At 42.5% G+C, this 27,417-nt stretch overlaps 1 protein-coding gene across 4 annotated transcripts in view; it reads left to right on the top strand.

Annotated features, from left to right (window-relative positions):
- CDK14 (cyclin dependent kinase 14) overlaps window positions 1–27,417 on the top strand; it is a 676,419-nt gene that overhangs the window by 361,410 nt on the left and 287,592 nt on the right. For 3 of the 4 annotated variants that reach the window (XM_059729021.1, XM_006258932.4, XM_019497918.2), the window contains one exon: window positions 10,269–10,362. In XM_059729021.1, coding sequence (XP_059585004.1) covers window positions 10,269–10,362 — 94 coding nt within the window. Of the gene's footprint in view, window positions 1–10,268; window positions 10,363–20,259; window positions 21,203–27,417 lie in introns of those variants that run through there. The other variant, XM_019497919.2, reaches the window with a different exon arrangement.

Here is a 27,417-nt window from a genome sequence, read left to right as displayed (position 1 = left end):
TGACCTTTTTAAGCCTACATGTGGCTTTTTATGATGTTTTTAAACGGTGCACAGTACTGTCTCAATTTAGTAAAAAATTACCAGAAATACCACTTACGTGTTGTTTCTCTGTGATGAATCTATTCATAAACAAATTTAGTACAAGGATAGGCTTTTTTAAATTTAGAGAGAGTCTTAAGCTAAAGCCAAAAGGGGGACTTATTTAAGTTCAGTTCTAGTGAGAAGAAGCAATATTTTCAACAAAATGTCTGAAATACTTGGCAGTACTGAACCTCAATTTTCTGCAGCTGAAAAGTGATGTTTTAAAACAGGAATATCCTTTCTGCCTGGAGGAAAATCTATGCATGACTAGTCTGTGGTTGCTCCTGAGGGTCTGTTACCAGGGAAAGCTGAAAGCAAATATTACTTTCCCCACCCCCAGATATATCATTTTTTCTTCCCCCAAGCACTATGCTGTTCTCCTTGCAGGTTTCAGCTTCCCAGGAGTAGAAGGCAGTATCTGGTATTATTGTTTCATTTCATGGGTTGTGTAGAATACATGCTAGAATATCTAACATTGTAAGCCAAAATGCACTGGTGCCTGTGGTACCATCCCTGATGTTTCAAGGCAGTTGTGTCATGTTAGAGCTCTTGGTGAGCCAGTGCTACGATATAATAACTTAGTGTACCAGAATGTTAAAGAAATGGATAGGGCTTCTGTGGAGCCCTATAGCTGCTAATTAGCACCACAGATCATATGGACAGAGATTTCTCTGTCATGTATGCTAGCCTCTTTTCCCTCATGTTGCCTTCCAATCTCTACTCAGCCTTCCCTACCTGCACGAAGCTGTATTCAACCAAGTGTCTCCACAGGCATGTACCCTCTCTGCCTGCTCTGCATCCCACTTATCATATAGGGTCTCACCTCTTTAAAGAGACACTCCCCATCACTCTCGACATGCAAACTAATTCTTGTAAGGGATATGAAGAATGCACTAGGTGAGGCAAGGCTGGCTGCATTGGGAAATTGAAGTGGTTGCTGGATCATCTAAGCCAATGGAACTAAACCTTTTAGAGTGTCAGGCCGGGAGTTTGCGACCCAGTTATACCGCTGGCCACTGCTTCACTCCAGTAGTGGGGGGGAGGGGAGGAAAGAAGGAGAGAAGAGAGGAAGGAGGTGGGTGCCAGTGTCAGAGGAAAGGGAGGGAGGAAGAGCTTTTTTCCAGTAAACTGCACCTACCATAGACTCTCTGGAGGGTGCTGCACTCCCACTTAGACACCAGGTAGTGCTGCTATGCTCTCTGTGTTCCTTAATATTGCATCCAGCTTGTTGCAACCAGGGATCTTCAATCAGCTCCAACTGCTTAGAGGTTTTCTGGACAGCTCAATTTTTTAATAGACTTTATGGACAAACATTCTTGTCTGATTTTGTACTGACTGTAAAGTTACAGATAGTTGAGAACCTTGGGGTCTGTGGGTGGGTGGGTGGGTGTGGGTGTGTGTGCATGCATATTCGGAGTGGATCTGTGAACACATTTAGCTACAGAAACTGAAAGAAATGCATGAATTCTTGTAGGTGATACCTTTTATTATAGCTTTATACCTTTAAATATAAGTAAATTTTGGGGTCATTTTAAATTTGTCCTCCCCATTGCTGTGGTAGGGAAAGAAGAAGCAGGGTTAAGGGGCCAGACCGCTACCCCTTTTACCCTTGCACCTGGAACCCCCCCCCCCCACCCGTGCCTTCACCCTCTGCTGCCTGCCCCTCAGTGCCTGTGCCTGCCCCCCCCACCCAGTTCCTGCCCCACGCCCCTTGCCCTCATGTCTGTGCCTGTCTCTCCCACCCCCTGGTCCCCACTGCAGCCCATCTCCTGCAGCCCATCTCCCCCACCCTACTCCCTGCCCTTCCCCTTCCCTTGTGCTGCAGCTATGCTCTTCTGGGCCAGTCAGTAACAGTGGTGGCTCTGGCCCTGCCCAGCCAGGGTAAAGAAGTGATGGCTTCCAGCCAGGCTGGAGGAACCAGAGCTGACACAGAAGGTAAGTGTGGGGTTCAGGTTCCTCATTCCAGTCTTACCCCATCCTTCCCTCTGGCTGCATGCCCCCTCCCCTATCAAATGCATCCTTGGAGGTTTTTAAGACACAGCTAGACAAAGCTTTGGCCCGGATGATATAGTTGGGGATGGTCCTGCCTTGAACAGGAAGTTGGACTAGATGACTTCGTGAGGTCCCTTCCAACCGTAATTTTCTGTGATTCTATGAAATGAGCCATTTCAGCTGAGGACAAGTGGCAACCTAGCTCTGGCTTCAGCCCTGAGCCTGGGGCCAAAGCTGAAGCTGAGCTGTCATCTGCCCCAGACAGGTACTCAAATTCAGGATGGGGCTTTCTCTTCCCCATGCTGTTTGGGGGGAAAAAACTTGTCTTTGATTCAAGTAAATATGGATTATAACAAACTGGGAAATAAAATTAAAGGATACATTGTTCTAATAAAGTGGTTTTAGTATTCTACATGCCAGCTTAACAGTGAAGTCACTATTAATGTCTCCATTATTATGCATGAAGGTGCTAATAGACACCAGTCCAAGGAGGACTTAACCATACATCTCTGGTCAATGTAAACATATTCAGTAAATGGGCCTCAAAGGTAAGGCAAGGACCCTTGCTAGAGGGCATAAAAAGAAATGTCTTCAATAACAGACAAAATATTGATGTCCCTTGATGTAAGACCTTCAACACAGGTCCAAAGGAGATCTGGAAAGCTTTGTTCTAAATGAAAAAAATGCGGCAAGTCTCATTCTGTGTGTCAAAGCTATATATCTGATGGGCAAATAATAAGCATTTCTGGATATCAAGTATTAACAGGATCACAGCATGGTTCACAGCAAATTCATATTGCACATGAAAGGACTGTACTGAGAGTTTCTTTTCAGCAGCAGTATATTGCTGAACAATGATTGAATTAAAGCTAAGTAGTGATTTCCCAGAATTGATGGAGAGAGTATCCTTGCTTATATCAGTTGCTAAGAGAATTCAGTTATCCAGAAAGAAGTGTGTGGGGTATTAGCATTTATGAGCAAGTATTGGTGTTACGTCCTTATGTTAAATCCTGTGTGCTATTTTGTGTTCTGGCTCATCGTGTACATCTATATTACAAAAACGGTCAGGGATTTCACTAAATATTTAAATAATGTTAATATAAAATTGACATTTGTTTTTTCCATTTAGAAAAAAAAAGATCACAAAGCATTGACTTCAGCCATGATAAATGACATTTAATGGGGATTCGCATGAAACTGAATGGGGGGCAGCAGAACAGCTGTACAAAAAAGAGTACGAATATTAACCACTGGACAGTGGCAGAGAAGCAGGTGGCAGTAGCTGCAGGCTATTTTTACACTTCATTTGCTATTGTAGGGCATTAGGATAGTAACTAAAACCTAATGATCCAAATACAGTATTACATTTTACTGCTTTCTGTTTAAATAGCCAGTGGCAATAAAAAAATATTAATGAAGACATACATGCATTAATGGTGTCAGCTAGTGATGGAAATCAGTGCAGTATGCAGTATGATTTACTGCTGTCAGCATATGATATAGTGGCACTGTGTGAATGTATTATTCAATTTGAGACTTCATCAAAGAGTTTTGATAACCTTTGATATGCTTTTATTCTTTGATGAGGGCTTACTGGTATGTAAGAGTACCATTTTTCCTTGCCTCTGGTATAACTATTCTTAATCCCTGTATTTTATAGTCCTTTGAAAGTCAATGCAGGGGTAATAATCTTTAAGCTCCTATACCTAACAGTTTTATAAAGCATTAAAAATCATATATCAGTAATATAAAAATGTAAGGGGCCTTTATACTTATGTTTTGCACATTTCTTACAAAAAGAACACACATTTAGTAATTGAGGTCACTTAAACTGGTTATTAGTGTCTTTCTGATTCTCACAGTACGTGCATTTCTACATCTGTTTTTAAAACAGAAAGTCCCTAGGGATATTTAGTTTTAAAATGCAGATGGTTGTAAACTATTTGACAAACAACAGCAGTTTTCTTAGTATATCTTATGCATATTATAAATTTCTTTGTTTTATAAGATTTGGTGGAACCCTGATAGGATATGAACTCTTAGTCAGAATTTAGGTAAAATAAGAAATGATGGTCCAGACTTTTCTTTTAATTTTATTAATTAACATGAACTGTCCTTATTGCTGTGGAAGAAATTGCTTTTAACTAAGCCTGTCAAATGTAATGCAATTGCCTATTAGATTGCCATTATCTACATTACATCTCTGGCTTCACATTTACATTAATTTATTTAACTTTGTAGCAGCTGGGTTGATAGATATGATCTCACTGCTGATCTGAGTCTAGGGAAAAGTGCTCAGGTTAAGTTTTTTCTCTTATATATGAAAAATACTGGTGTTCTTCTGGTAACATAGACTCAGTTCACCGTTATCTGACATTTTCTAATATAATTTCTCCTGTTTTCATGAATACATGTCTAATCTAGGCCTATGGCAACAATTAAGGTATTTATTATACAAAAATCATCCTTTCTAGGACACAGGTGCACTAAATTGTCTGTTTACACAGGGGACATTACAGAGGCCTCTTTATCCTACATCCCCTGTAAACAGTTTGCAGTGAAAGGGTCTGGGACTAGTAATCCCAGAACAGTCTAAAGAACTAGTATAGAAGACCCGAGAGAGAGAGAAAGAGAGCCCGTGCAGCAGGGTAAATTAGTTCTCTTGCCCTTTATGTGCTTTGTCATAATGACTTCCACTCCAAAGAAGTGGTAATCCTTAAGGCTAGGTGCAGACATTCAAAAAGCCTGAGGCAGAACTGATCTAAGTTACGTGGTCTTCTCTAAGTACCATAGTTTAGATTGGTAGAGAACCGAATGCACATTTGCCCTTAGAGGGGGTGCAAATCTTAGATTGGGTTCTGCCATTTTTAAACCAGTCTGTATGCTAAACTTCTGTTATGGGTATAAACCAGATGTATGTGTCAAACTTCTCTTCTGTTATTGGCATAGATTGGTTTCTGATCATTTATATTGGTAAAAGTATAATGCCTGTACCTGGTCTAAGAGATCAGGATTCTGTGATAACTATCAAAGTATTTTTAATTACACTTCTTGAGAAGACACTATCAATGAAAGAAGTCTTATCAGCTCTAGTCTGTTGAATTAACCTGCAACTAAAACATTCTTCTGGGGCCAGGTACGGAGGCATAATGTTTATGAAATCTTTCTTTTGTTAATAGGTATTTAAAAATTTAATATTTTCCTACTTTTTGGGATGCAAGTTTTACTAGAGCTATCAGCAGAGGTCTATCAACCTGGGAGGTTTTCATGTGTGACAATTCTACTGTACAATCTCTTAAACTGTTACAGTGTAACAGCTGCTGCACTTTCCCAATCCAACAGATTCCCTTTTAAAACATCCCCCATTTGATATGGCTCCAAATGTTTGTTTGTCCATATCCCATGAGTCTCAGAGTTTATCTATACACAGAAGTTGTAAAAGAGACAAGCTAAATTTATTTCAGGAAGTAAGAATAGTGTCCACATATTATTTTGATTGGTGTAACTAAATCAATATAACATCACACCTTTAGTCAAAAATTGTCCAGTTTTGTGCGTTAAACTGATTAGAGTACTTTACCAGGTGCCATGGGGCCAGTACTGTTCTGCGCTGTTCCTTAGTTGTTCTGAAATTTAAACAGTATTGTTTAACACCCCATTTATTGCTGGAAAATATTCACTCAACTTTAGCAAACACCCCCTTAGCTTCATACAGTCAAATGGCATATTTCTGTAAACTATCAAAGGAGTCATAGATTCTTAATTCCATGAGACAGAAAAACCTCTGCAAAATGGAGGTGAAAGTCCATTGAAGTGAAGACTCTTTTTGTTATTTAATTCAGTGGGACCTGAGTTCATACGAGAAGTTGTTTGTTTTTTCAGATAACCACATTCTTAGAGTCATTGGTAATCAAAACCAACATTTCATTTCTCCAAGCTTAATAATCAAAATAAAACATATTTATCCTTTACAGTAATTTATCAGAGGTATAATGAACATACACACATTCTCTAGAAAACAGTAGCTTTCCTCTGGGTAAAAATATTGGGTGTATATCACTTCCAATTTAATAATGTAGCTGAAAGGAAATCTGTGTAAAATTTTCTTTGTCAAGCCGCTAATGTTGGGAATGGAGGGTAGTGCTTTAGCTTTTTGATATATGAAGTATAGCTATTGTTCCTGAAGCGTTTGCATTTGGTATTTGTTAAAGCATTCAGTACTCCAATATTGCCTCTTGGTGGTGATGTAGAAAATGCCAAGCATATTTTACCTGCTGCTATTATAACAGCAGTAACAAAGAAACAAACAACCCCTCCCCACCATAATCTGAATTGTTCATTTTGTGAATTTTATAAGTATTGTTGTTAAATACTTATAAGTACTGAAATAATCACCTATATCTCATAGGGAGCTATATCCTGCAATCTTAAATAAGGCTTCATGTCAGATCTTCTGGATTTTTAAAACATAAAAGTCTGTTGTGTGGAGTGACATCATGATGAATGAAGTCACTTTTTAACTAAAAAGAAAAAACTCTGAAAAACCTGCCTGTTTAGGGCACAAAGTACAACATATATTATAACTAGGGTATCTAGCTGTCCCTACAAATTTTAACATCTGTACTTAAATGAAACAAAAAAAATAATTGTAAAAACAATCATTGAACAAAAATGAGACTATATTCTCATATGAAGCTCTTGAGAAGTAATAAACTATCAATTGTTAATCTTAGTAGATTTGTAGGTAGTGTTGTGTGAAGGAAAGTAATACAAAGACTTTAATAATTCAATCTGATGGATTGTAGCATTATGTCCACTGCTGTGTACAGGTATGTCTTCAGAATTCTTAAAAACAAATGCAACAGCCAGAAAATAAAGTTAGTTTTTACAAAATGGGGTTCTCAGTTTACAAGTACTCTGCAGAAAAATGAAATGTATTTAGATACCTCAACTTCACATCAGGTATTCATTTGCCATCTAAACTGAAATTTAAGAGTAATTCACTGAGTTAAAGCTTGAACTCTTATGTTGTATTATTCTGCATCTAATGTAGTAAGGCGACAGCTAAAATCCTAGGAAATTAGCCAGGACAGTGGTAGAGCTATATTAGACAGTATGGACTCATGGTTTTATCAATACATCAATAGGATTAGTCATGCTTGTTGTCATTGGAGGGTAAGTCACCCGTTTCAACATTAAATGGCTGTCACTTAAGCTTCAGTTATGTTTTCTTTGCAAGGTTATCCTACTTAGCTCATCAAAGATTCCTGAGTTGAATATTCCAAAAAACAGCCATTCAGCATAGTTCTCAAAATTCAGATCTTCCCCAAAGGGAATCAGAGCATCAAGATCAAGTTGATTAAACTATTGCTAATGGTCTTTGCTGATGCACAAATACTTTCTGAAATACTTTGCTGAAAACATTAGGGAAAGCTATACAATAATGGCTATAGTGTGTGTATGTGTGTGGGCCAGGGATATAGGGCCTCCAGCCTGCAGGCCAGATCCAGCCTGCAGCACCATGTCATATAGCCTGTGGGGCTTCCCAGGAGTCTAGAAATTTGGTGATGGGAGAGCAGGGGACACACACACACACACACACACACACACACACACACACACACACACACACACTTAAAGCAAAGGTTACTGCTTGACATGTGAAATATGAACAAATAATCTAGCATAGTGAAGATCAGGGATGAGAAAGATGTGTTAGCTCATCCTGTCCCATTACTTTTTCCTGCGAGATTGTTTTGAGCAAGATAGGCTTAAAGGCCATTTATACATGTGGTCCAGGAGTCGAGGGAGGGACCTTTAATAAAAGTGGCTCTCTAATTAAAGCAGCCAGAGTGTCTTGTGTATCATCATCCCCACGCTGAAAAATGGCACTGGGGCACCTTAACTAACTTGTCAAACGAGCTTTAGTTAAAGCGCCTCTGCTGCCATTTTTCAGCATGGGGACACTGATGCATGAGACGCTGGCGTCCACTCTAGTGTGGTAATTACCATGCTCCAACAGGCTTGATTAATCAGGTAATTGCAGTGTGTCAGAGCAGCCTTGCTGCTCATGTATAGGGGCCCAATATATTTCAGCAAGTCTGGTTTTGCGTGACTTTGGGAGACTTATTTGTACAGTATAAATGTCCATGCTTTTCAGTAATTTTCCCCAATGTCCTAAATTTTACACTTACATTTACCCATTACTCTGAGTTATACCCTCCTCTCAGATATATCTGCAGTACTTCAGACCAGTGAAATTTTAATGAATTCTTCCTTCTTTGCTATTCATACATTTCATATATATGTTCATATGGTTATGTCCTTCCCACCCCTTAGCCACTGTTGTAGCTAAGAGTTACTCAGTACATTTGATTTTTCCTTACAAGCCAATTTTTCCAGCAATTGAAAATTACTATTAGAATTTGCTTAAAAGTCATTCTGTTAACACTTTTTCTGTTCAGGGCTGCCTAGGAGTATACACAGAATTGCAAGGCTGTGTAGAGTTTTGATGTCTGTGTGTATTTACAACACAAAACATTGCTTTTGTTTGTTTGGCTTAATAATCATATTATATGCTCATTTTCAGTTTCCTGTTCATTATGGGCCTGATTAAAGCCAACTGAAGCTTTTGAACAAAAAGATTCCTGTTAATCCCGTGGTCTTTCTGTCAGCCTTATCACCCCCAAGTCCTCATCTGACACAGCAGCTTACAAGTAGAAAATTACCTATAATTAATTTTGTTTTTCCTTAAGATTTATTTTTGACACTATTTATTTTCTTGTAGTTCCCCAGGAGGAATCTCATTTTTATTTAAAATTTTTTTAATTATTTTTATTTATTATTTTTTGTTCAAATGTGTATCTTCTCCAGGGCCTGATCTTGCACAATTGGACAACTTTTATGCTTATAATTCAGTGTACATTGAAGTGATTTTCTAGATTATGGCTGGTGTGATCATAACTTCCAGATCAAGGCAGAAATCATCTTGTGGTTTCTCTCCTTAGTGATGTTTAACTACACCTCCTGCTTTAGTTTTATCTGTTAGTTCAACTGCTGTGCCTTTCCACCTTCTTTCAGTGTATTAATAAAATAAAGTGTTATGGCAGATATGTCCTTGTCATGCTTCCAAGTAGAGATCTTACTCTTTATTAAAATTTCTGTTAGCAATTCATCCAATTTTCATTCCATACCTGAGTCAAGTTCCATTGATTGTAACAGTAAGAGTCTGTGAGATTAGTATATAAAATTTTTGCTAACATTTTGTTTTTGCTTGCTTTTATTGCATTTCAGTACAAATGTGCTTTTAGTGTTTGTCTGTCTCTATCTGGACATGGTCTAAAATGATAAACTAATATAATCAAAGTTCTGTCTGGTTGCAAAAATAGAAGTCTAATCCTCTTGTCTCTAGACCAAATTCAGTTGTTTATTTCTTATCTTGAGTAAATGGCTCCTGTCCAAAATCTTGAAATTTTCCTTTCTTGAAATCTAAATACTGCTTATAAGTATTTGACTAAGATATATTGTGCTTCTCTGTGCCTAATGAAGCACTAACCAGAGTAAATGATGAGTGGCAGTTTAATCAATTCAGTTTCTTCAGTAACCAACGAGGGCATAAGGAACATAATTTTAATCCCTCCTTTTTAAAATCTGCTGGATGTGACCAGGGACAGATTTGCACTGTGTTGGCTGTGTTTTCTTCATTTTCTAGGGGCTAATGAAAATAGCTGATTGAGATATTTAATCTTTAGGAAATATAATTGAAAAGTAATGTTATATATAAAAAATCTGATTATCACACACAATTCACTTTAAAATTATATCAGTCAGTAGCAGTCATAATGATGTGCGATACGTAGTGTACTAATTATCTTGCTTAACTGGCATCTATAAATATTTGGTCATATTTTCTGACTTACTGAAAACATGCAGGATACGACCCCCCCCCCCCCCCCACTGTTTATATTCCCAATGTTTGACTTCTTGGGAACAAAGTGAAATTAAAGAATACGTATTTTAAAGGTATAGATTATTTTTTAGCAACCCATGCATTTAAGTTGTCATCCTGTCACCCATAAACAGTTGAGGATGGTACTGTGACATTAGTGATGAAGACAAAACAGTTTTGTATATTAATGATTTAACCTCAAGAAAATATTTTATCACATTCTATACTTTTTTTTATTTATTTATAGGGGAGTTGGTTGTATCTTTGTAGAAATGATCCAAGGAGTTGCTGCTTTTCCTGGAATGAAAGACATTCAAGACCAACTTGAAAGAATATTTCTGGTGAGTTCTTTATTTCTGAATTAATATGTTTGCATATAACATTTTGTCTTTCATAGTGAATAACAAAAGGTATTAAAAAAAATCAGGGTGTTAGCCCATTTGAAATGTTTATTCTTTTCTGTTCTGGAGCAAATGTGCCAAAAAAACCCAGCCCACAAGCCCAGCCCAGCCTGCTGGATATATTCTTGAGTATGATGTGGTCAGCATAATATTAGCTTTCATTAAAAAGGCATATTTCTTGCTCTCACTGTTGTGAAGACAGTCTTCCAGATGTGATCCCAGTGGAAAGAAATGCTATGTTGCTATCTTGAATCTACATACAAGCAGAAGTAATGACTCTGTGAGAGGTACCCCTCTTAATATTAATCCTGTTTTAATGTCTGAATTATATTACTCCTAATGAAATGGCCCACGGGGTAGAAGTGAAGCCTATGCACCTTGGGTGAGATGTCAGAGTTGCTGTACGGAAGGATATACTGGGGGGGTAAGACAAAGTGATGCAATGGGAACTGTAAAAGGAAGGAAAACAGAGAAGGAATAAATCTTGATCATAGTAATGTTGAGTGTTTTTCCCACTCATTGATGCTTTCTGCAACAATAAGTAACTACCAGGGCTCTCAATTAATCACTGTTAACATACACAATTAATGCATTAATTGGTTCTTGCATTAATTTTTTTAACACATTAATTATATACATGGTTTTGGAGCCCATGCCAGGACATCACTCTGCCACCATCACTGCTGCCTCCGGGCTGCCCAGTAGGGCAGTGGTAGCGGTGCAGAGGAGCTGTATAGCAGCCCAGGCATGGGTTCTGGGTGACTGGAGCAGGATGGTGGGGGGGAAGGAGGACACTCACACTCACACTCTCTCTCTCTCTCTCTCCAGCCCAGCAGTGGGTAGAGCAGCACGCAGCAGGTAAGTCTGTAGAGAGGAAGTGGGGGCAGATCAAGGACCCCACGGTGAGGGAGGGAGTGGGGTAGGGGCTGGGGTGAATGGGGCCCCAGGACCAGTGTGGATCATGAGACAGAGCTGCAGGAGGCTTATCCAGTGGCGCAGGAAGTGGTTGCGGCTCCCCACCACTGCATGCACTCGTGGGAGAGACATGGAGGGCATGTGCCCCCCAGATTTGTGCATGGAGTGGAGGCGGGCTGGCCTCTGTGGGCTGGGACTCTGCGCCGTGTTGCCTTTGCCCCAGGAGCCACGCAACACCATGTTGTGCTTCCTAAAGCCAGGTGGGCAGGGAATGCGAGGTGTGGCCAGTGTGCGGCTTCTGGGACAAAGGGCGTAGAGCCCCAGCCTGCAGTGAGCAGCCTGCCTCCACCCCATGCACAAATCTAGGAGGCACATTTTCCCCATGCCTCCCCTGGGGGTGTACGCAGCAGCAGGGAAGCGCACCACTCCCCACCCTGCATCCTTGGGCAAGCCTCCTGCAGTTTTGTCCCATGATCTGCTCCAGGCACAGGATCCTATTCATCCCAGCCCCTGTACTTGCCCCTGCCCCACTTTTTCCCTCACTGTGGGGGTCTTGATCTGCTTCCCCCTTTCCCTCTCCCCCCCGCACCTTCCCCTCCACAGACTTACCTTCTGGGCCCTATTCTACATGCTACTGGGCTGCATTTTGATAGGATTACCACATTTCCAGTTTTAAAAAAGAGGACACCTGTGAGGCAGTATAATATGATTGTTGGGGCAGTGATATGCCTGTGCCCTGCCTCTCACTCCCAAGTCATAAGTCCCCCAGCCCTGCTGCTGCCCCTCACTCCTGACCAACAGTACCCCACATCCTACCAGGGCATGTGGGGTCCTTTCCTCCCCAGGCTCCAAACCCCATACACACACCCACATCCCTCCATGCCTTCACAGATTCCCACCCCACACACACTGCACATTCACCCCCAACCATACAAAGTACCTGCATCATTTTGCCTAATTTGAGTTTTTATCCATGTGATTAAAATAGTGATTAATTGCGACTAATTTTTTTAGTTGCACAACTAATCGTGGTCAAATTTTTTAATCATTTGATAGCCCTAGTAACTACAAAGGCACCGGAAAACTGATGATAATGACTAACAGTCAGAAGGGAGTGTGGTCCTTAATTTTACATTTGCAACCTGCTATGCACTTTGTGAATACTTCTTCACATGCTCCACAAAGGCGGGCATATATTGCTCCTAATGGGCATATAGGTTATCACTCATTCTTGTTTTTTGCCCTAATTTTTGGATTGTGCTTTGTTGGTTTTCTGTTCTGTTGTTAAACCTACTCAAGGTTTGACCTCAAGTAGCTAAAAAATGCTTTTTAATTTCCCAGGAATATGCTAGGCAGTGAGTGATATGGACTTTCATTGTTATTTCAACCTGCCTCAAAGCAGCTGAGGAATGTCTAGGCAGATTTGCAGCTCTTTGGGTTCACTGAGGTAGCCATAGCAGTCTCAGGCAGTGACCATTTGACTGGATGGTTGCTGTTTGCAAGTGGCAAGCAGTGGAGGTTTCAATATCTGATACAGAAAGAAGCACCTCATCCTCTGCCTAGTCATAATCACTGGGTTGATTTAGCAGGAGTGAGTGCATAGCCCTCCCTTAAAATACTCTTACTTTATGGCCCTTTTTTGAACAGTAATGGTTTTATCTTGCCAGGTGTTTGTTAGGAAGGAGGAGCTATCTTAGCAGTTCCCTCCTTCTGTTTTGTTAAACCTAATAAGAGTTATAGACTTCACTTGAACCAAGCATCTGTTTATGGTGTCTTATTTACTGTGATGGCTGGGCCAATGGTTTTGACATTACAGTATTAAAATACAGTTCAGTTCTCAAGAATGACTCTCAAAATTGTCACATTTTTTTTGTAGTGTCTTTTGATTTTTTTACATCAGTTTCTCAGTTTGTATAAAACAGGGCTGTCCAATTGGCCCACTTGCATGCTGCCTTCTAGGGCTGCATGTATGAGCATTTGTAGTCTTCTCAAAACCATAGCTGAATTTCCTTGCCCCTGTGTGCTTTGTTTATTAAAATACTGAAATTTATTCATCCTAGCATGAATTGATTGCCATATTTTAGCTTAGAAAAAAGTTTTTAAATTGCAGCTGCAGTCATCAAGTATAGCCTCTGAAATAATTAAACATAATTTTTTGAGTTCGTCTCATGAGGTCATAGTGATCTTGTACAAACTTTAAAAGAAAGAAAGGGAGGCTTTTGAAGTGATGTTTTTATGGCATGTTATAAACTGGAATTAATTTTTAAATCTTAACTAAGACTAGGAGGTCATAATAGAAATATCTGGCCATCCTTAGTTAAAATGGTTCTGGTGAGGACTTCCATAAAATCCTGTAAGCATCATTAAGAATTTAAGAAGTTATCTATCTAAAAATTATAAAACAAGATATTATTCTTGTTTGCTTTGTATTTGAACATAAGGATTAAATTAATACATTCTCCAGTGAATTGTGTACAGTAAGGTGGTTAATAACTTCGAAGTACAAAATTAATCAGGTTGTTTCTCAAGATAACTAATACAATTAACTCCCACACACAGAGTCTTTATTCAGCTGTGAAAGGAAGTACAGATCAGGCAACAAAAGACTTTTTTTTAGTTCACATTTTGAATATCTCCAACAGTGAAAAGGTTTTATGCCACACTGTGTGGTATTCTGCAACTGGATACACAGTACAATATACCTTCCCTTTGATCCTTTAGCCCTGCAGTGTTTTGAGGTAATGTATTTTAAAACTTAAACTTTGCGATCTAAAATACATTAAACCATGTCTTGTCATTGTCCTTGTTCTCATTATTTGTATTACTGTAGTATGTAGGAACTCCAGTCAAAGACTAATGCCCCATTGCAGTTGGCTGAAATCTGATTTGATTTTAGCTTTCTTGGAAACTTGTATTTTGGAAGGAAAAGACAATGCTTGATAAGAAATAATATGTAGGACAACTGAACATAATTTAATGTAAACAGACTAATCCTATCAAGACAGCATTTGTGTACTTTTTAAATAGCTGGTCCTGATTCTATTGTATGTTTTCCTAGTATACATAAGTGCAATAAAAATAATGCATCCTTTCTTCTCATTATCCTTTCCACTGATTATCAGGTGCATATTAGAGTGCAACCTCTGAGTGTTCCTTTATAACTCCTCGCTAAGTCCACATAGTACTAAGCGCTAAGTACACATAGGCCATGTCCATACGAGCATAGATGTTTGGTTCCCTGGGCACAACTAGTAGCAAGACACCGTGTGTCACTAGTTGCGCCTGGGGAACACCTGTGCCACGCGTTCTCTGGTGCTCAGCAGGTTCCCCTGGGTGGGGTAGGGAAGGCTGGGGTCAGCACTAGGCTGGCTCCAACAACCTTACCTGGGGGCCTCTTGGGGCTGCAGCAGCAGCAATCCTGCTGCTTGGAGCCTGGCCGACATCTGGGCCATGGCTTCAGCCATCCAGGCTCTGGTTTTGAGCAGCGTGTGCTGCCCCCACATGTGCCACTCTGCTTTTTTGGGGGGAGGAGGGAGTTAACCCCTGGATAACCTGGGGTTTTTTGACCCCTGGGTATGTCTGCGGCACCACATACTGCACAGCTGCACTTGTCTAAATGTGACCATAAAGAGTAGAATTGGCTACAAAAAGTGCCTCCCTCTATTTAAGGTTATGAATTAGTTAATTACAACCACTGATTTGGTTGCAAACAAGTTGCTATCTATATCAGACTAGGATAAAATGTTCATCTTTCACATATATTTCAAGTCCTGTTTTTTGAGTTTTTTCCGTCTTTTTCTTAACATACAGGCATAATTTAGGTTATTTATACATATTAAGCCTGTTTTACATGCTTGTTTTAACTAAATCCAAGTCCCATTACTACAGTAGAGCTCCAAAGAGTTTATGCATGCATAAACCAAGAGTGACAGAACTGGGATTTCACTTGGTATGATCAAACACCATGAATGAAAGGTTGCAAATTACCATTGTCAAGTTGTGTGTCCTGGTCATTAATTAGTATGTGGATTTCTTCTTCTCACCTAGTAAAAGTATGAAGAGTCCTTATAAATAATCATGTGGGGCAGGGATAGAAATTACACATAAACCACTGTAAGTGATCAGAAAGCAGTTCAAATCTGTAACACAACAGGAGTTCAGTGCACATAAACCTCTTTCAAAATGGCCGAAAATGGTTTCAGATAAACCTGGATGTATGTAGTATCAGAGTTAACTGATTTATTTCAAATCAAAAGGCAGTGAGCTGCTGGGAAGGGACAGCCTCCACCTCTCTCTGCTGGGGAGGAGGCTGTTCTCAGCCAGACGGGCTGACCTGCTCCACTGGGCTTTAAACTAAGCCTGCTGGGGGAGGCGGGGACTACCTCCACTTCTGGCCCACTGAGGAACCCTTGCAAAGCCAGCAGGCCAAGGCACTTAAGGGAGCCCAGCCCTGGAGAGCATTGTGGGCAAGGCAAGAGCCCCCAAAGGGACACTTGCCTGCTTGTACACAAATGCCAAGAGCTTGGGGAATAAACAGGAAGAACTTGTCCTCCTGCTTAACACAAATAACTATGATGTCATAGGGATAACAGAGACCTGGTAGGACTCTACCCATGACTGGGCCACAGGTATAGATGGCTATACCCTGTACAGGAGGGATTGAGTGGACAAAAGGGGCAGGGGTGTAGCTCTCTATGTCAAGGAAAGCTGTGTGTCCCTGCAAGTGATATTGGCACCCAGGGTGGATGACTGGAGACCCTCTGGATTAAAATCCATGGGGAACATGGCACAGGGGACACAATGGTAGGAGTCTACTACAGACCTCCTGCCCAGGATCAAGAGCTTGACCAGGAGTTTGCCAGGGAATTGGTTGAGGCTGCACACTCCCGGTGCATGGTTGTCATGGAAGATTTCAACTACCCAGACATCTTGTGGGAAGAGTGCTTGGCCAAATCCGAGTGGTCACAAAGCTTTCTCTCATGCGTGGATGATTTCTATCTGATGCAAGAAGTCGATGAGCCAACAAGAGGTAAAGCGCTGCTTGACCTGGTTCTGGCAACGGGGGATGACCTAATCAGCGACCTAATGATCAAGGGGAAGCTGGGTGACAGTGACCATGAGCTGATCACCTTCACCATCCGCCATAAAGTTGGCAAGTCAGTCAGCAATACAGAAGTCCTTGACTTCAGGGAAGCTGACTTGACAAGCTCAGGAGGCTTGTCAGAGAGGCCCTAAAGGGCCAACCCAAAGGGAAGAAGAGCTCAGGATTAGTGGTTGCTCTTCAAAGGAACGATCCTGGGTGTGCAAGCAAGTCTATCCCATCTCAAAGGAAAGGCAGCAAAAGGGCACAGCAGCCCCCTTGGCTCTCCAGGGAACTAGCGAACCTCCTGCGTCTAAAAAGAAAGACCTGCAAAGGATGGAGGATTGGATCCACCTCCAAGGATGAATACTCTGCACTTGTCCAGACCTGCAGGAAGCGAACCAGGAAAGCCAAGGCTATGACAGAACTCCAAATAGCTGTAAGTGTCAATGACAATAAAAAGTCCTTTTTTAGATATGAGGGGAGCTGGAGGAAAAGCAAGGGCAACATTGGACCCCTGCTAAACTAGATGGGACAACCGACACCCAGGAAAAAGCCCACTTGCTAAATGGGTACTTTGCGTCAGTCTTTCACCAGTCTCATAGGACACCTTGCCCATTACGGGACAGGGAGGCCTAGGTGAGGGAGATTCCTTACCCTCCATCAATGCTGAACTCATGAAGGAACATCTTGAGAGGCTGGACACCTTCAAGTCAGGTGGCCCTGACAGTTTACACCCCAGGGTACTCAAGGAGCTGGCTAGCATCATAGCTCAGCCCCTGGCATGGATCTTCGAGAACTCCTGGCACTCTGAAGTGCCCGAAGATGGCATGAAGGCCAATGTGGTGCCTATCTTCAAGAAAGGGAGGAAAGTGGATCTGGCAAACTACAGGCCCATCAGCCTGACCTCTATTCCAGGGAAGGTGTTAGAAAAGTTTATCAAAGAGGCCATTCTTAACAGACTGGCTGATAGCAACATCCTGAGGGATAGCCAGCACAGGTTTGTTGTAGGTAGGTCTTGCTTGACCAATCTTATTTCCTTCTACAACCAGGTGACCTATCATGGACCAAAACTTCATGGACCAGTTGACTAATTTGATATAGTACAAGGGTGCCCAACCTCTATATTAGCCAGTCCATGGGGTGCCCCTTGGTTTCTGGAAATTTGGCACCAGGAGAGTGGTGACACCGCTCTGCTGCTGCCAAATATACAGACCCATGGGGAGCCCCAGGCTCTGTATGCTGGAGCTGGATCTGGATCTGGAGCACAGGGCCAGGAGGGGGCAATGCTGGGTTCCAAGGCCCAATTTCAGTGTTGGGGACTGGGAGGGGCCAGTACTGGCTAGCTGAGACCGAATTCTGACACATGGAGCATGGGAGGGGGTGGTACTGCCCTCCAGATCCCCCAGAGCACGGGTGGGAGAGTGCAGTGCTAGATCCCCAGAGCCCAATCCTGGCCTATGGGGCAGGGAGGGTACAGTGCTAGGCCTCAGGGCCTGTTTCTGGCCTGTAGACAGGCTATGTGCCATGTATCCTGCCTGGGTGATCAAAAAAGTGAGTGCCCCTAATACAGTGATTCTGATGTATATAATATTCCCAGACAAAGAAAATTGAGTGCAGTCAGCTACTGGCTGTTTTCCCCAGATGTGGAGATGCAGCTTCTAGCTATGTTTAAGCAAGCACTGCATGGAATGTGACCAAGGGAAAGGCAACATAGTTGGATTGATCCTGCACTTCAGCCAAGAACAGAAGCAATTTGGGAGCTCTTGGGAATTGGCATAAATTAGATCAGCCTTAAGGCTGCTCAAAATTATATTGAGTAGTAGTCTGAGATCTTGATAGCTCAGGAACAAAAGACACGGTGACATTGGGCATGTCTACATGTGTATTCATGCCGGCTTAAATTTACTGTGCAGTAAGTAGGAATAGGCCACTGTCTACACGTGCAGGCATTAAAACACATTAATGCTGTGTGTGGACTGACATGGGACTGAAGTTAGTCCCACATCAGTCTACACATACAGTGTTATTGCTCAGTAAGTTGTCTACATGTGCGTTACTGCACAGTAACTAAGTGGGCATAAATTTGATACCTATATGGTGCAGCAGGTATCAAATTTATACTCAAGTTGGCATAAGTCACCGTATTTACTGCACAGTATGTGCATGCATGTGTAGATGCGTGCCCATACTGCACAGTAATTTTGGTTACTGCACAGTAAATTCACATGTGTAGATGTGCCCATTGTGTATATTTCCTTCCCACAACATTCCTAACATACCTAAATGAGACCATGGTTAAATCTCGAATGCCATATGTTCTGGGCTACTTTTTCTTTTCTTCTAGTGAGGCATTAGAGCATAGATTTTTGTCTTTTAGCTAAACCAAGATTCTGGGAACAGTTGGAGGGACAGATGAATTAACTTCAGACTCTTAAATCTTCCTCTTTGGAAAATAATCACCATGTAAACTGAACTCTAGCCTGGGTGCTACCCACACCAAGAGCTGCATTCTGTCATAAAGATGACACACAAGCATCTGTGCAGATCTCTGCACAAGGACAAGAGAAATCAAACCAAACGCTGCTCGATCGGTAAATGTGGATTTACTTTGCAGGTGTGGTTATGGAATGAATATTTTAGTACATTTATTATAGCTTAGGGTAGGTACATTTAGATCCCTCTTGGTTAGGGGGTTTCTAAGGACGCCTATGTATATGCTCTGGGTGGGGGTGGGAGGGAAAGGCAGGGAGTGTATTAATTGCAGCAGTTCTCAGGAGTTGGTCTAATTTAAATGCCCATAATATCTTGTGTGTTCAGCGTCCTGCATTTCAAAATGGCAGCAGGGGCACTTTAGGTAAAGCTATTTTTGTTAAAGCGCCCCCACTGCCATTTTGAAATACAGGGACATGGAATACATAGACATTGCAGCATGCTGGAGCGTTCTGATTAGAATGCTCCTACAGACTCAATTAATCAAGTTAATTTAGTCTGCTCTGATGCATTCCAGTCAGAACACATCAGAGCATGTGTAAAGGTGCCTTAAATGCCTGGGTATGCAAGTGTTTGTAGGGTTTAGGTAGCCCTAAAAATGGCACTCCTGATTTAAAGAAAGTTCTCATCAGATGTGAACTAACTTTAGGTTGGCAAGGTGTTAACCTGACCTAGTGAATACTTGCATACATTTCACAGCATAGCCCCTGGGTCTGTGCTATTTTTGTTCCCTCTTCCCTACCCAGCTTGCTTTCCTTTGGCTGCCTGCATCTCCTCCCAGCAAGCAGCAAGTGCTTGCACACAGGACTCCTGATTCAGGTTTAGGCAGCTTAAATTAAATCACTAAAAGCCAAGCCAACTACCACAAATTCTTGTTCACACTTTTGCATACCATGTCATGGCTCAAAAACCAGTTCATAGCCAGGAAACTCTTTCTTCCCTAATGCATACTGCAAAACTTGATTTTCTCTGTGATATTGGATATCACTGTTGTATTGTGTTCTATCACATATAATATTAAAAAATAATAGAGAGAGAACAATATATGTTTTCCTCGGCCCAAAATCCTTCTATTGTGAAAGACTATTCCATTTTTGTTCATACAGTCTACATATATTTGTATTGCAAAATTATCGACTGTTTGAAATTTCTAAATGCTGGCTATGAAAATTGCTCTGTTCCTTTAAAGTCTTATGGAAGTTATACATCTCTTATTAGATGTCACAAGCTGGTAATATTTTTTTCTTTATATAAACTGCCTGCGTGAAGTATTTCATATCCATGTAATGAAGGATACTAGCATTTGCTTTGGGATCCTAATGTTAACTGGCATTTATAAATCTATTGAGGTGTCTCCATATGGTTCCACATCTGAAGAGGCTGCTTCATGTCAATTATATCTAAAGCCTGGAGTAATATTTTCAGCAGACCTGGATTTCTTTTAATCAACTGTTAGGCCAGAAGAATCTCTTTTTGAGGCACACTGTACTTATAACACCATTTAAGGAGCAAACAATGCAGAATCCTGTGGAATAATTCTTTAGCTCTTATTTGTTTGAAGTGTACCTATTAATGAGATATTGAAAGTTTTCTCAGCTTTATAAAAGTCTATTATTCCTCAGTACTTTTTATTGCATGTTTTGTTGTTTTTTTTGCTACTCATTAAAACTTCTGACTATCAAGTAGAGTGTGTTCAGATCAGATGGAACGCATTTGGTTTTGAGGCAGCTGAGTTTGGGTTTTAATCTTTTGTGTTCCTGAGGGGGAGCTCTGAGAGGAAGTTACACCCTGCCTGATCTGTTCTATGGTAATACATTTACCTGTAAAAGCTTTAGAATTTTTTCTATATTTTTGGGTAAAAAAAATGTATACTTCAGAGCTAAATAGGGCAGAATATATTATAGAAAATGATCCTTTATTGGCAAAGGCCAGGAAGTAAATGATATAAAAGAGCTTTCCCTTTCTACTGCCTATGTCTGTAGTATAGGATTGCTAAGAGGGCAAAGGAGTGCAATTTTTAAACTTGTGTAATAGTCATCTTCTGCATGTATCTTTAAAATGCTTCTCTTCTATATTTCAGTCTGGATAGATATATTTTAGTGACTGAGAAAAACAACTAGGACTGGCTTTTGTTTGTCTCTTCTTTTGAAAGCTAACTTTTCACCTACTGAAAATGTGTAATTAAAATGAACAAAAATAAGCAATATATGTGACTTCTAGTTTATTTCTGAGTTTTATATAGCTACAGAACTGTCACAGAAATACATTAGTGATGAAAGAATAGGTAGCCTTTCAATTCTTTTTTTTTTTTCTGGTGGCAGAACTTCCATTAGATGTACACACCAGCAAGCCAGCCCCTTCATAACTGGGGGGACATGCACAACAAAGCTCTGTTCTGGGACCGTTAAGTACCAATAGCACTATTGTATTTAATGTTGTTTGGTACATCTACCATAGAGCCATATTAGTGATGTCCAAGGATCCTGGTTTTCTCTGTTAAAAATCCAAAATTCTCTGATAAAAACCCCAAACCCATATTTTTCTGCAATTGAAGTGAAACCCATCTCTCTCTCGCGCACACAATGTTTTATTGATATATTTACAATTTTAAAGCAATTTGGATGTGTACCAATGCCTCAATCATTATTATAAAATAAATTCTAACTACCTATATATTTTGGCATTTGATTTTGGTTCTTTTATCTTTGAAAATCAGAGCTCCTCCTACCCCCTTCACTCATTTGTCCAGCTGCAGCTGTTCCCCCACGCTGCTTTGTGGCACTGAGCAGCCTTGATATTCCAGTGCCCCTCACTCCCAAGCCACAGCCCCTGCCTACCTTCCATTCACTCCCTCCTGGCAGCAGCTTCCCCCCTTGCCCCAGGATGCAGCTCCAACTGCAGCTAACTCCCCGCCCCCTCCCCCCCACTGCTTTGTGGTGCTGAGCGGCCCTGACATGCCTGTGCACTGCCCCTAGCCATGCTGATGCCCCTCACTCCCAAGCCACAGCCATCCCAGCTCTTCCAGTGCCCCTCGCTTCCAATCTGCTTCCCCTGCTGACCCCCCACTCCCTCCTGGCAGCAATTCTTCTCCTTGCACCAGGACACATGGGTCCAGCTGTGGCTGTCCCCCTTGCTGCTTTGTGTCTCTGAGCAGTGCTGGCTCCTGTTGTTCTGCCCCTTGTGCCTATTGGTAGCAATAAGAGCTGTGTTCAAGTTTTGGGACATCCCAAATAAATTTAGCTTCAGCTTGAGCCTCCACCCAGAAACCTGGGACAACTAGATTTAAACTGAGGTGTCGCGAATGAACAAATGTCTCCTTTTCAAGCAATGTACCAATTAAAGCCAGATTTATTGTAGAACAAAGGAGAAAGAAACACAAAGTACAGCTTAATGCACTTTTATACTCTCAGGCTTAAGTTCTGCAGTCCAGCCCCACCTGGGCTCTCCACTGTCCTCAGCCCTCCTGGGGCCACTCGCTCATTCCAGGGTCTACTGGGACCTCCACTTCTCCTACAGTCCCACCTACACTCCATCAGATATTACCTGGCCAGTAGCAGACTGTCTGCTTTGCCTTTTAGCTGGGGTTTATAGACTGCTAGCCCCATCCCTAGAGGGTCATGTGACTGGCCTGATTGACAGTTGCTCCCCTGTATCCTGGCTCCTGATCCACTCCTAAAGTGGCAGGTGCCCAGAGTACCCTGCCACACCCCACCCCTCGGGAAGCTTCTGCCAAGCCCAGGCAGTCTGGACTTGGGAGGTCCACCCAAGGGGGGAGTCCCAGGGCCTGCCACCCTGTACCAGCCTCACCATAACTGGCTGGATAGGCAGGCCACACCAGGGAACCCTATAAGCTGCTCTGCAGGGCAGCTAAATGGTGAGCTGCTGAAGTGTGCTGCAATGTAGGCTGCTCCTGGGGAGTCCCTGCCCCTCACAAAGTTACTATAGTGTGCTGGTCCTTGCTGTGATACAAGCTGCTCCTGGGAGGGTCCTCAGGGAGCTGTTGAGGTGTGATGGTCCTTGTTTCCACCTGGCGGCTGTTGTGGGGTGGTTGCTGACCTCTGCCAGTAACTGCACCCGCAAGTTCCTAGACCCAATCCACAAACTCCCTGGAGCAGAATTAAAGGCTCTCACTGGATGGGCCTTTCAGTGACTAATGCCTGTAAGGCCTTCTCCCTCTTAAATAAACAGAAAGCCTTCAGGATAGCCCAGGGCTCCAACCCAAATGCTTGCCAAATTGTTTTTTTTTTGTTTGTTTGTTTGTTTTTTAATCACTTTCTGAGTTAGTCCAGGTTGTTCAAATAGAGTTGCAGCATTCCAGCCACATTTTCCATGTTTCAGACATTGTCACTGAGCACTGAAAAGAACCCCTAGTTTGCTGAAACTTCTTTCCATGTCAGCTGAATTTACAGTCAGTTGGAGAACCACTGCGTATTTTACCAGGTTGGGAATGCAATCTTCAGCAGTCATCCAGAACTGAATTGGATCCTCAACTCATATTGTCTATCTTTGACAATCACTAAATACACTGGCTGTTCCATGTTGCATTTATTGGGCAGCTTTAATTCCTGTTTTAGTTTCATAATCTATATAAACAACACTGATTTTTTTAGTATCCAGTGCATGAACAGCATGGAGAAAACTAATTGCTAATTGTTTACTCTTTACCTTGTACTGTCTGAGTTTATCAGCAGCACTTGGAGCAGCTACGAACCCTTTCACATTATCAGTTGATGAAGCAAGATGCTCCAGCCATTACATCTAGGACAGTTTTTGGGTTTTGTTTTTTTTGTTTTTGTTTTTTTGTTTTTACACACTTTGTGTATTTGGCGTTTTGGGGGACTGTAAAATATCCAGTGCTGTCACAAGGTCTAGGGACAGAAGTTGCACATAAACCAGTTTAAGTGATCAGAAACTGGTTTAAGCCTCTAACAGAAAAGAAGTTCAGTGCATATAAATCAGTTTCAAAATTACCTGAAACTGGTATAAGATAAACCTGGTTGAATGTAGTATCAGACTTAACTGATCTGGGTCACACTAGTTTCATAGATGTTAGGGCCGGAAGGGACCTCAATAGATCATCAAGTCTGACCCCCTGCATAGGCAAGAAAGAGTGCTGGGTTCAGATGACCCGAGCCAGATGCCTATCTAACCTCCTCTTGAAGACCCCCAGGGTAGGGGAGAGCACCACCTCCCTTGGGAGCCCATTCCAGACTTTGGCCACTCGAACTGTGAAGAAGTTCTTCCTAACATTCAGTCTAAATCTGCTCTCTGCTAGCTTATGGCCATTATTTCTTGTGACCCACAGGGGTGCCTTGGTAAGTAGAGCCTTACCAATTCCCTTCTGTGCGCCCATGATGAATTTATAGGCAGCCACAAGGTCACCTCTCAACCTTCTTTTGCGGAGGCTGAAAAGGTCCAGGTGCCCTAGTCTCTCCTCGTAGGGCTTGGCCTGCAAGCCCTTAACCACACGAGTGGCCCTTCTCTGGACCCTCTCCAGGTTATCCACATCCTTCTCGAAGTGTGGCGCCCAAAACTGGATGCAGTACTCCAACTGCAGTCTGACCAGTGCCCGATAGAGGGGGAGTATCACCTCCTTGGTTCTGTTTGTCTTGCATCTGCTGATGCACGATAAAGTGCAGCTAGCTTTGCTGATGACTTCGTCACACTGACAACTCATGTTCATCTTGGAGTCCACTAGGACTTCGAGATCCCTTTCCACTTCCGTGCTACCAAGCAGGTCATTTCCTAGGCAGTAGGTATGCTGGACATTTTTCCTCCCTAGGTGCAGCACTTTGTGTTTTTCCTTGTTAAATTGCATTCTATTGTTTTGTGCCCATATGTCCAACCTGTCCAGGTTTGCCTGTAGTTGTTCCCTGCCCTACTGCGTGTCCACTTCTCCCCACAGTTTTGTATCATCCACAAACTTGGACAGAGTACACTTCACTCCCTCGTCCAAGTCACTGATGAAGACATTGAAGAGTATCAGTCCAAGGACCAAGCCCTGCAGGACCCCACTGCCCATGCCCTTCCAGGTCAACACCGACCCCTCCACCACCACTCTCTGGGTATGACCCGCTAGCCAATTTGCCACCCACCGGACTGTGAAATCATCCAAGTCACAGCCTCTTAATTTGTCCACCAGTATGGGGTGGGATACTGTATTGAAGGCCTTCCTGAAGTCTAAATAAACAATGTCTACCCGTACTCCTGCGTCCAGGTGTTTTGTAACCTGGTCATAAAAAGAGACTAGATTAGTCAGGCACAACCTACCTGCTACGAACCCATGATGGTTTCCCCTCATCATAATTTTTACCTGCTGGGCTCTCACATATATGTGAGCCTTAATAATATTTTCAAAGACTTTGCCAAGGATGGAGGTGAAACTGACTGTACTATAGTTGCATGGATCCTCCTTCCTCCCCTTCTTGAAAATAGGGACCACATTGGCCCTTTTCCAGTCCTCTGGGACCTGGCCTGTGCACCACCTGTGCTCAAATATTCTTGCCAGTGGCTTCAGTACCCTCGGATGGAGCTCATCTGGGCCTGCTGACTTAGTGCAGAGTCACTTGGGAGGAATGGACGTGTTTATCTCAGGGTCAACGCTTGGTAGTCTGGCACCCTGCTGTTGCCTTTCTACAATCCCATTGTGAGACTTGTCTTGCCTGTCGTTTAGAAGCACTGAGGCAAAGAACTCATTGAGGAGTTCAGCCTTGTCCCCCGTCACCAATTGCTTTTGCCCATTCAGTAGTGGTTCTATACCACCCTGGGCCTTCCTTTTACTCCCTATATCTGAAAAACAATTTTTTGTTATCCTTAACTTGGGATGCCATCCTCAGCTCCATGGTAGCTTTGGCCATTCTAACTGCCTCCCTACAACTGTGAGCTGAGGAGGCATACTCCTCTTTAGTGATCTCTCCCTGTTTCCACTGCTTATATGCTCCCCTTTTTGCCCTTAGGCTGCTCTGGATTTCTCTGGTCAGCCAAGGAAGCCTCTTGGCCCTTTTCCCCCTCATCGGGATCGTCTCCCTCTGTGCCCGAAGGATCGCTTCCTTAAGGCACAGCCACCCTTCCTGGGCTCCCATCTCACCAAATCTCTTACTCTGCAGCACGTCATTGACTAAATGCCTAAGCTCACTGAAGTCAGCCTTCCTAAAGTCTAGCACTTCCACCCTACTAGTTGCCTTTCCCACTCTGTGCCTTACGATGAATTATGTTATTTGGTGGTCACTCTTCCCCCAGGCAACCACTGATCTGTAGATCCCCTACCATGTCATCCCCCGTTGCCAATACCAGGTCCAGTAAGGCATTCTCCCTAGTGGGACCACTAGTTTAGGGCCCCCATGACTACCACTTCCCTAGTCTTTATGGTCTCCGAGAGCTGCCTCAGGAGTTCCCAATCTAGTTCTTCCCCTTGGTGTGGGGGTCTGTAGCAGACCCCTACCACCAAACCCCTTTCCCCTTGTCCTCCATGTATCCTAACACACAATCCTTCTACTTTCTCCTCCTCCGATTCCATTTTGATAAGGGTTGGTGTATAATGCTCCTTGACATAGAGCACAACCCCTTCTCCTCACTCTATCCTTTCTGTACACCTTATAGCCCTCAATGTGTACTGCCCAGTCGTGGGTAGAGTCCCACCAGGTTTCTGTTAATTCCACTAAGTTGTGTTTTCTGCAAGCAGGAGTGCTAGTTCATCCTGCTTGTTCCCCATGCTTCTAGCATTAGTGTATAGGCACTTGAGCTCTGTGACTGGTGCCTTTGTTGCCCCCCGGCTCTGATGCCCAATGGGCCCCTTATTGCTTACCTGCTTATTGCTTACCTGTGCTGTACTGCTGGACATCCTATGTATCCTGATCTTCTTCTTCTGCCTCCCCATCCCCTGTCTGAGCTAGTTTAAAGCCCAACGTAGGAGATTGGCCAACCTGTTGGAGAAAAGAGTTTTAGTTTATAAAATTTCTGACCCTTCCTGGTTCAAGTTAAATCACAGTCACTCAGTATCCCAGCATGCTTTCCAGCCCTAGGCTGGGCTGTCTGCTCCAGCAGAGAAGGGTTGTAGGGGGTTTGCCCCTCCAGGCAAACCCTAGCTGGTGCCTGGGACCAGGGAGGCAGGTTAAGCTTCCTCTCCTTCGAGTACAGAGCTGCCTTTTCCTGCTAAAAAACCCCACTTATTGGTAGGTAGCTGCAACTGTGAACTACAAATCCCAGAAGCACCTGGAAGCAGGAAGAGGAAGTGATGAACACTCCTGCAGAGCCCTGGTACTGTGATTCTGGGCTACAAATCCCAGAGACCATGGGGGTGGGGGGGGAGAAAGGGTAGCAGGAAGAGGAAACAAATACCCAGCCCATGCTGGCTATGTGCCAGAGAGCCGTTCTTTCGTGCCCCTCAGCTTCTGGACTGAGCCACTGCAGGTATATGGCTTCATTTCCTGAATCAAAAGTGAAAGTCTGTCCAGTTGTTTCTCAGTTTAATCTCTGCATCTTAGATTAACCTTTAGATTAACCTGTAA

The sequence above is a fragment of the Alligator mississippiensis genome, chromosome 5 (assembly GCF_030867095.1).
Source record: "Alligator mississippiensis isolate rAllMis1 chromosome 5, rAllMis1, whole genome shotgun sequence".
NCBI lineage: Eukaryota > Metazoa > Chordata > Crocodylia > Alligatoridae > Alligator > Alligator mississippiensis.
The sequence above is the reverse complement of the archived record's forward strand: the minus strand, read 5'-3'. Positions and strand labels throughout refer to the sequence as shown.